General features: G+C 43.3%; 1 protein-coding gene across 1 annotated transcript; it reads right to left on the bottom strand.

The window, feature by feature from the left end:
* Positions 8451-10305, bottom strand: LOC109236029 (extensin-like). Its single transcript, XM_019402262.1, has 2 exons — positions 9920-10305; positions 8451-8508 (listed from the first exon to the last, which is right to left on the bottom strand). Exons 1-2 carry the CDS (start codon positions 10303-10305, stop codon positions 8451-8453), a joined length of 444 nt encoding a protein of 147 aa, XP_019257807.1.

Genomic DNA, 10305 nt, shown 5'->3' with positions numbered 1-10305 from the left:
ACAAATGCAAAACCGTTTGGAACAATTCATGCAAGATGATAGTGGATATGACCAAAGGTGATTCGTTTAATGAGAAAGAAGAAGAAGTGCAATATGTCAACAATTATCAAGTCCAAAGAAACAATGCTCAAGGGCGAAATCAACAACAACGGCAGTCACAAGGAAATCGAGGAAATTGGAACAAACAAGGCCACCAAGGCAATTAGAGTGGTGGTAGCAATAATCAAGGAAATTGGAATAGTCAAGATAACCAAGGCAATTAGGGAGGCAATATTCAAGGCAATTGGGATGGCAACAATCAAAGCAATTGGGGAGGCAACAACCGGGGGTCGGGTTTTCAAAGGCCCCCGATGTTCCAACAACCGAGCAATCCACCTCTCTATCCTTCTCAAGGTCCGAGCTCTTCTAATAATGATATGGGTAGAATCGAACATTTTTAAACAGATGATAGAGAAGAATGCCAACTCCGATGCTCAACTAGCCTCTCACAACACTTCTATTCGCAATTTGGAAGTTCAATTAGGCCAAATCTCGCAAGCTTTGAACACTCATCCTAAGGGGCACTACTAAGTACTATGGTGAACCTAAAGGGTGAGAATAATACGGGACATGCTATGTCGTGACTACAAGAAGTGGAAAAGGTAGAGATGCAACCACCTCAAATCAAAGAAGAATTGTGGATGATGATGTTGTGGTTCAAGAAGATGAAATTCCAAGCAATGTGGTTCAAGATAATGAAGAAGTTAGAATTGATATTGATGTAAATGTGGAGGAGACACAAGAAGAAGTGAACTCTTCTAGGGAACATGTAATTGACATGGAGGAACCGGTAGTCCAAAGGCTAAGGCACCAATGCCAAGGCCTTCTCCTCCATACCCTCAAAGGCTTGCAAAGCAAAATAGTGAGAACCAATTCAAAAAGTTTATTGACATGATGAAGAGTTTGTCTATCAATGTACCGTTGGTTGAGGCTTTAGAGCAAATAACGGGTTATACCAAGTTCATGAAGGACTTGGTGACAAAGAAAAGATCAATGAATTGTGAGACTATCAAGATGACACATCAAGAGAGTGCTATTGTGCACTCAATGGCTCCGAAATTGGAAGATCCCGGCGCTTTCACAATCCCTTGCACTATTGGGAGCGCCGATTTTGCCGAAGCTCTATGTGATCTAGGGGCGAGTATCAACTTCATTCCCTACCCGATGTTCAAAACTTTGGGGATTGGGAAACCAAGACCCACATCCTTTGGGTATTATTGATGATGTGTTAGTTCGTGTTGACAAGTTCATCCTCCCGGCGGACTTTGTGATTCTATATTGTGAAGTGGATTATGAGGTGCCTATTATTTTGGGTAGACCTTTCCTTGCTACGAGGAAGGCTCTTGTTGATGTGGAAGCCAATGATCTCACTTTCCGGGTGGCTGATGAAAAGGTGGTCTTCGATGTGTGCAAATCTATGAGGCAGCCGAATAGCAATGAAGTTTGTTCATTCGTGGATTTGGTCACCGATGTGATTATTGATGATGCTAGTGCCACAATGAATGTTGAGGATAATTTGGAAGCCATTTTGCTCAACCTTGACGATGATGAGGAGAAACAAGGCTATGTGGAGTGTGTGAATGCATTGCAAGGAATGGGTTCGTACACTTATGAGTGCTGCAAGCTATCCTTGGGTCTTGAAAACTGGAAGATTGCTCTAACAAAGCCCTCAATCGAGGAGCCTCTCACTTTGGAGTTAAAGCCATTGCCTCCATATCTCAAGTATGAACTTCTTGGCCCTTCTTCTAATTTATCGGTTATTTCTTCATCTTGTTTAACTAACATGCAGGTAGAGTCCACATTGGAGGTGCTACAAAGGGAGGAAAAGAGCAATCAGATGGACATTGGCGGATATCGGGGGCATAAGCCCCGCCTTTTGCATGCATAAGATTATTTTGGAGGAAGGTGACAAACCCTTTGTTAAACATCAAAGGAGGCTAAATGAAGCAATGCAAGAGGTGGAAAAGAAGGAGATAATCAAGTGGTTGGATACTGGGGTTGTTTACCCCATTTTCGATAGATCGTGGACCTCTCTGGTGCAATGTGTCCCAAAGAAAGGGGCATGACCGTGATAACAAATGACAAGAATGAATTGATCCCCACAAGAACTGTCACCGGGTGGAGAGTGTGCATGGACTATAGGAAGCTCAACAAAGTCACTCAGAAAGATCATTTCCCGCTTCCATTTCTTGATCAAATGTTTGATAGGTTGGCCGGACGTGCTTTTTATTGCTTCCTTGATGGATACTCCAGCTACAATCAAATTCTTATTGCTCCTAAGGACCAAGAGAAGACCACTTTCACTTGTCCTTATGGTACTTTTGCATTCTCGCAGATACTATTTGGTTTGTGTAATGCACCGACGACTTTTCAACGATGTATGATTGCTATTTTCACCGACATGGTGGAGGATATTCTTGAGGTCTTCATGGATGATATCTCCATGGTTGGGAATTCATTTGATGATTGCTTGAACAATTTGGATGTGGTCTTGGATAGATGTGAGGAGATAAATTTGGTTTTGAATTGGGAGAAATGTCACTTAATGGTCGAGGAAGGCATTGTCCTCAGCCACAAAATTTCAAAGCATGGTATTGAGGTCGACAAGGCCAAAATGGAGGTGATCTCCAAACTCCGTCCCCCTACATCCATGATGGGACTGAGGCGCTTCTTGGGTCATACGGGGTTCTATCGCCGATTCATCAAGGACTTTTCCAAGGTGGTAAACCCTTTGTGTAAACTTTTGGAGAAGGATGCCAAGTTTCAACGAAGATTGTATGAAGACATTCAAATTTCTCAAGTTCAAATTGACTACTACTCTTATTATCACTGCATCGAATTGGAGCTTACCTTTTGAGCTCATGTGTGACGCTAGTAATGTGGAAGTTGGAGCAGTTTTAGGGCAACGTATCAATAAAATCTTCCATCTGTTCTACTATGATAGCAATACCATGAATGATGCCCAAGTCAACTACACAATGACCGAAAAAGAGCTACTTGCTATTTTTTTTGCTATGGAGAAGTTCCGCCCGTATTTGATGGGTACAAAGGTGATTGTTCACATCGACCATGCGACGCTTTGGTACTTGATGAGAAAGAAATATTCTAAGGCAAGGTTGATGTGGTGGGTGCTTCTATTGCAAGAGTTTCTATAGATTTAAGACCGCAAGGGTAGTGAAAATCAAGTGGCAGACCACTTGTCCCGATTGGAGGAGGAGGGGAGGCCACATGACGGCCTTGAGATCAATGATTCCTTCCCTGACGAGTAATTGCTAGCATTTCAATGACTGGGATGCCATGGTTCGCCAACTTAGAAAACTATCTTGTGAGTGGCATTTTACCGAGTGAGTTCTCTTCAAACCAAAGGAAGAATCTCAAGCGGGATTGCCTTGACTATTATTGGGATGAGTCATACCTCTTCCAGATTTGTATCTATGGTGTGATTCGAAGATGTGTGCCGGAGGAGGAGCAAATGGAAATTCTTGAGGCTTGCCACTCTTTACCGTATGATGGTCACCATATGGTGGAGGAACTGCTACAAAAGTGTTGAGTTGTGGATTCTATTGGCCTACTCTCTACATGGATACTAGTGAGCTTATCAAGCATTGTGATGAATGCCAAAGAGCCTGTAGAATCTCAAAGAAGAATGAAACGCCTCTCACCACCATTTTGGAGGTAGATATTTTCGATGTGTGGGGCATGAAGGGTATTGATTTCTTGGGCTCGTTTGTTAGCTGTTGTAGGAACACCTACATTCTAGTCGCGGTGGATTATGTATCTAAATGGGTCGAGGTCGTTGCTTTGCCCAACAATGAAGCAAGGAGTGTGGTGGAATTCTTGAAAAAGAGCATCTTCACGAGGTTTGGTACCCTAAGGGACATTATTAGTAATGGGGGTTCACATTTTTGCAACAAGGCTTTTGATACCTTATTCACAAAGTATGGTGTCACTCACAAAGTATCGACCCCCTACCATCCTCAAGCAAGCGGACAAGTTGAAGTCTCCAACCGGGGGATCAAGAGTATTTTGTCAAAGACAGTGAATGACAACCAGACGGATTAGTCAAGAAATCTTGATGATGCTCTTTGGGCTTGTAGGACGGCATACAAAACACCGATTGGGTTGTCTCCATATCGATTGGTGTTTGGGAAGGCGTGTCATCTTGCGGTGGAACTTGAGCATAAGGTCATGTGGGCGTTGAAGAAGTTGAACCTTGAGTGGGATGTCGCCGCAAACTTAAGGGTGGCACAATTGAATGAGCTTGATAAATTCTGGTATCATGCCTACTCATGTTCGTTCCTATACAAGGAGAAGATGAAGTACCTCCATGACAAGTACATCCACAACAAAGAGTTTAAAGAAGGTGATCTCGTACTATTTTTCAATTTCTGGTTACGGATGTTTCCGGGCAAGTTGAAGTCAAATGGAGTGGCCCATTTGAAGTGGTGAATGTAACCCCCTTTGGTGCTTTGGATTTGAAAAACAAGAATGATGAGGCGTTTAGAGTATTTGGGCACCGGGCTAAGCATTATCTTGGCAAGGTTAATGATGGCCACATTGTGGCGGTTCTTCATTTCAAATGATTGGTAATATGCATCGTGTCGCGACGTTAAATCGGGCGCTTCTTGGGAGGCAACCCATGTGTCTTATTCTTTTTCTTATTCTTCTTCATTAGATAGGCCTTGTTTTGTGCTAACTAGTTTTGAAGTGTATGCAGGAATGGGTGTGCATTGCAGGGATTGTGCAAGAAAAAATTGGCTAAGTGTCACAAAAGTGCGGACCGTACCTGAATTATGCGGACCACACAATCACTTTACGCTGCATAATTCTGTGTGCGGACGCACAATTGGAAGACCAAAAGTGCATGCTCTTTGAAGATTGGCCTATCAAATTTCAATAACAATTTACGGCCGCACACAAAATTGTGCGGTCCGCACAAATTCTATGGTCGCACTCACTTTTATGCGGACCGCAGAGTTTAAAGGTTCAGGTAAAGAGTGCGGACCACACTCAAAATTGCACTCAACTTCATTTTTGACCGACTGGGTCAACCTATAATAGGACTTCAATGCATTATTCACACTTTACACACTCTGAGCTCTGGAACCCTAAGCAAACATAGTGCATATCCCATTACTTCTCAATCTTCCCTCATTTCATTAGTGTAGATTCTTACATGCATACTTCATAACTGGTATGTTCAGTACATCTATAGATTTTTCAATTTCTTTTAGTGTAGTTTTTGCTCTTTTGTGTTAGGGTTATTTTTTATGCCTAAAATTTCAATAGTTAGTCATGTTTTATTGGAATCATGTGGGTAGTATCTTAGATGTTGATTGGGGCCGTGGTAAATAGCTAATCATGTTTAATTGCTAGAACCATGTCTAATTTGTGAAAAAATTTCATGAAACATAAGGCAGTACCGCGTAATTTCAAATAGTGCGGCCACACGCATTTTTGTGTGGTTCGCAAGTCTTAGAGTTAGGGCAAAATTATGAATGGCAAGTGCAGACCACACTCAAAATTTTGCGATCTGCAGGAAATTGTGCGGTCCGCACAAAAGTGTGTGCGACCACAGTGTTAAAAGATCAGAGAACCCAGTAGTCTGAACTTGGGGTTGTGCGACCACACTCAAAATTGTGCGGTGCGCACTCTTGGATGTGCGTCCGCACTGTGAAATTGTGTTGTCCGCACTCGGTTGTCTGCGACCGCACTCACTTTTTTCCAGTTCGCACTGCTTCTTCTGAGTCTGATTTCTTGCAATTTTCATACATGCATCTGTGACCTCCAACTCTAACTGATTCCTATCATTATGTATTGCAGACAATGGTTAGATCACATAGTAGAGGTGATACATCAAAAGGGAGGGAAGAACCCTCCCGAGGCCAAGGTCGAGGCAAAAGTAACCTACCACTAGCTATATAGAGAGCCATAAGCAATAAAGCAACTGCCAATAGAGTTCCTGAATCCTCCGAATATAGTGAGTATCTCCCATCTAGGGAAGCTTCTGAGGGTAACTCTGTGCAAGCACTGCCTGATACCCAATCTCAACCCGAACAAATCCTGGGTAGATTCCACATGAGAGATGAATCCTCTTCCACTGCTAGTTCTTTTGAGGGTTCGTCAGAGGGTAGCAAAGATTCTGAGCCCTCTTCCTTACATGCCCCAGCTGCACCAATCATTGTAAATGATGATGATGATGATGTCCCGGATGATGGTAGATGGGGAAACACTACAGTGGGAGGTCTAGAGAGTTCTAAGAAGGATGAGTTATGGGAGGATCGATTTGTGAGCTTGACTGCCTTTACTAGATTCAGAGAGTGGTGGCCCCAAAGATTTCTCACATTTGAGAGACAGTTCTTAATGAATGATTTGGACATTCACAACCCAAATGTCCTTAGACAGTTCTAGGAGCGAAAGGGATGGAAATGGTTTACCCACAGTGTCATCGTTGCAAATGAGCACTTGGTTAAAGAATGTTATGCCAATGTGGCTCACATTAAGAAGGGAAGCAAGATAACAAAAGTGAGAAACCTGAAAGCCAGATTTGACTCATGTGCTCTGAACACTTATGTGGGCTTGGAAGAAGTCAAAGTGGCCCAGTATTTGGAAAACCTTGCTATGGGTGAGGCAGCTCGCTCGTGGCTAGCTGAGATTTTGGCTGCTCGAGGACCACCACCCCCGTGGCTCACAGTAGGGGTTCCCATAGTCCGGGCCACCCTAAAGTTTGAAGCCAAAGGGTGGCAGACCTCGTATGCATCCGTATTGATCCGTGCTTAAATGAGAACAACCTCCCACTTCCCCGAGCGGTCCTGGTGGCTTCTATTATGGTTGGGTACCCAATAAATGTGGGTGCCATAATGTCAACCAACATCACATTAGCTGTCCAAAAAGATGAGAGATCCTACCCTTACCCAAACTTCCTCACAGAGTATTTCAATGATCAAAAGGTGGAGTTTGGGCAATATGATACAAAGGTAAAGGCCAAGAAGCCTTTCTCATGGTACCACCTGCAGGGTGCTGACAACCTGAATTTCAAGGGTAAGGCAACTACCTCTACTGGCCAGTCTGAGGAGCCAACAACAGTAGTTATTGATTTAGCTGCTAAGCCTTCCACATATGCAATGCCTTCCTTAGCAGTCGGTCCTTCCATCGGGACAACAGACATGCTACCACCATCTTCTTCTAGACCACCAGCCTCATTATCAGTGCCAGCCTCATCCATTTATCCACAAACTACACTGCAGGTCTCCCAGACTTTAGCGAGTCTCAACAACTGGATGTAGGCAGCTACTTCAAAGTTGTCTGACATATCCAGTGTTGTTGCAGCATAGTCTTCCACCCGAGCAGCACCACAGGTAGTCCGTCAGTGGAGGAAACATTGAAGAAGATTCTGGACAACCAGGAGACCATTATGAAGACTCTGGTGGTGCATGGGGAAGTCATTGCAGAGTTGGGAAAGAAAGCGAAGAAGATGCAGAAGTCTGAGGCATCAAAGAAGTCAGTGGAGAGGTTGAGAAAAGAGATTGCCAAAATTGCATCTACCAGAGATCTACCACTGGATTTATTTATGGAGACAACACCTTCAGCCCCAGCAATATCAGCAGTACCCGAGGCATCACATACAACGGCTAACCGGTCTGAGGAGCCAGACCTTGGTGCCCTTACCGCTGAGGAGATGATCTGATGCTCACCAACCCTATTGTCCCTCAGCCTGGTGATGATGAGATACATTTAGAGGAGACCAAGGGTGTTAAGGATTCCATACAGACTGAGACCACATAGGGAGTTCTCTTAACTCTCTACCATTCCTTGTTCTTATTTTTGTTAAGCATAAGGGACAATGCTTATTTTTATTCGGGGGTGGTCTATTTTTATTGATTTGACATTGACATTTGTTATGTAATAACTCTTATACTATTTTTCTTTTATCTTTGTTTTCTCTTTGGTTATGTATATATTCTTCCCTCTTATTTGATGTATATATTCATTTCCCTTCGGTTTGTATATTCATTTGTCTTACTTTCCGTAGTTTATTTCATAGCTTCTTTAGTTTGTGTTTTAGTAGTATAACTTCTTATTTACTTTAGTAGTTTCTTTTGGATTTGTTAGCTTCTTTTTACGTTTTGAGTGAACAATAATGTCACGACCCAAAATCCCTCCAAAGGAGTCGTGATGGCACCTAGTCTCTAAATCAGGTAAGCCTAATATTTTCTTTAATAACATGGATATTTACTAACTTTAAATTAAATTACTCTGAACAAATTACAATTCCCATAAGCGGTAGTACAAGTCATAAGCCTTTCTAAAAGTAGTTATACAAAATAAATATGTCATTGTTTCGAAACAAAAGGAACATATGGAAATAAGTGCAATTGAAGGTGACTCCGAGACCTGCAAATGCTACAGGTTTACCTTGAATCTCCACCGCAACTACCCGCACAACTACTATCAATCAAATACCTCGATCTGTACACAAAAATGTACAGAAGAGTAGTATGAGCATACCACAACGGTGCCCAGTAAGTATCAAGACTAACCTCGATGGAGTAGCGACGAGGAACAGTCCGGACACCTATTGGTCAAATAAATAGAACGGGACATGATAATAAACTATCAACATAAAGATAACAAAGTAATATCAACAACATGGAGAGAAAAAACTACAATCAGTAGAAACGATAAAAGGACACACGGATGGAAACGAAAGACAACCAAGGAAATTAACACCAACACAGCTGGAACATCGACAAGTAAATAAGTATTCAATAAGGAAGGCAATGTCATCTCAATAAATCATATCATTTCTGATGCACAAAGTCCAGCCATCTCAAACTCGATGTCTCATATCATAACCTCAATTACCAAACCTTTGGCACACCCGGCACCTTGTGCCCACATATTTCTGTCTCACCTTGCACAACAACGTTCTCATATTACTCAGTACATAGGGTCCATAACCCATACAATTTAGAATATTCAAGGAGTCTCATTTACATAACATGAAGTAGAGTACCGCTCTAAACCAACTAGGAACTCAGCAAGAAAAGATGAAGTTATTTTTTTGGAATCTTTTGAATAAAGAAAGTACCATTTTCAATTAATATACAAACACCGNCTGGTTATAGTAAGGTGATGGGCCCCTGGACCAAGCTCTTGACTCAATTACTGCAACGTCCTCTTTCTTCTTCTTTCCCAATACTCCTCCAGTGCCGCTTTGAATGGCCTGGGTGGTCGCCTTGATTGCTGAATAACTCATGATTTTTTTAGATTTGAGTCCTTCCTCTACCATGCTTCCCATTTTAACCACTTCATTAAAGGATTTCCCTACTGCTGATACCAAGTGACCGAAATAAGTGGGCTCTAAGGCCTGCAAGAAGTAATCAACCATTTCACTCTCTTTCATCGGAGGGTCAACCCTCGCTGCTTGCTCTCTCCAACGGAAGCCGTATTCTCTGAAGCTCTCCCCTGGCTTCTTCTCAATCTTGGTCAATGACAAGCGGTCTGGAACAATTTCAAGATTGTACTGAAAATGGCATGCGAAGGCTTGGGCCAGATCGTACATGTGTACCACCGACCATGATCTTGCCGGGTGTACCATTCCAAAGCTGAGCCACTTAAACTTTGACTGAAGTACGCCATCAGTAGTTCGTCTCTCCCGCCTGCCCCTCTCATCTTGCTACAAAAACCTCTCAGGTGTGCCACTGGATCACCATGCCCGTCATATAAATCAAACTTGGGCAACTTGAACCCTGCTGGTAATTGGACATCTGGGAACAGACACAGGTCCTTATATGCCACGCTTACTTGTCCACCGAGCCCCTGCATATTCCTGAAGGATTGCTCTAAGCTCTTGACTTTCCTAATCATCTCCTCCTGCTCGGGATTCTTAGGAGGCTTCTCAGTTTCTGCCGAGAGATCAAAATGAGGAGTGTAGGAATAGGGTTCTGGAGCTTTGAGAGTGGGCTCCGGGGGGTAATATTGGTTATCGTGAGCTCGGAACAAAGGCTCGCTGGAGGATCTGTGGAGTGTAGCGGGAGGGGGTGCCACGAAGACAGGAGTGGCTGGTGGAGGAGGGTACGGAACTGGTTTGGGTGGTGGAGCTGGTGGTGTTTGGGAAGTTGTGCTCTGGTAGTGTTGGTAAATGGGAAAGCCCGGGGACGAATCGGTGGCAGGATGATCCTGTGACTGAGCCAATGGCGAGATGAAGGCAGGGTTGGCAGGGTAAGCTGGTGGTGGTTGCCCTTTTGCCCAGGCCTGGTACAT

The sequence above is a fragment of the Nicotiana attenuata genome, chromosome 12 (assembly GCF_001879085.1).
Source record: "Nicotiana attenuata strain UT chromosome 12, NIATTr2, whole genome shotgun sequence".
NCBI classification, from domain to species: domain Eukaryota; kingdom Viridiplantae; phylum Streptophyta; class Magnoliopsida; order Solanales; family Solanaceae; genus Nicotiana; species Nicotiana attenuata.
Note: the sequence above shows the minus strand (reverse complement) of the source record. Positions and strands in the feature narration are given on the sequence as shown.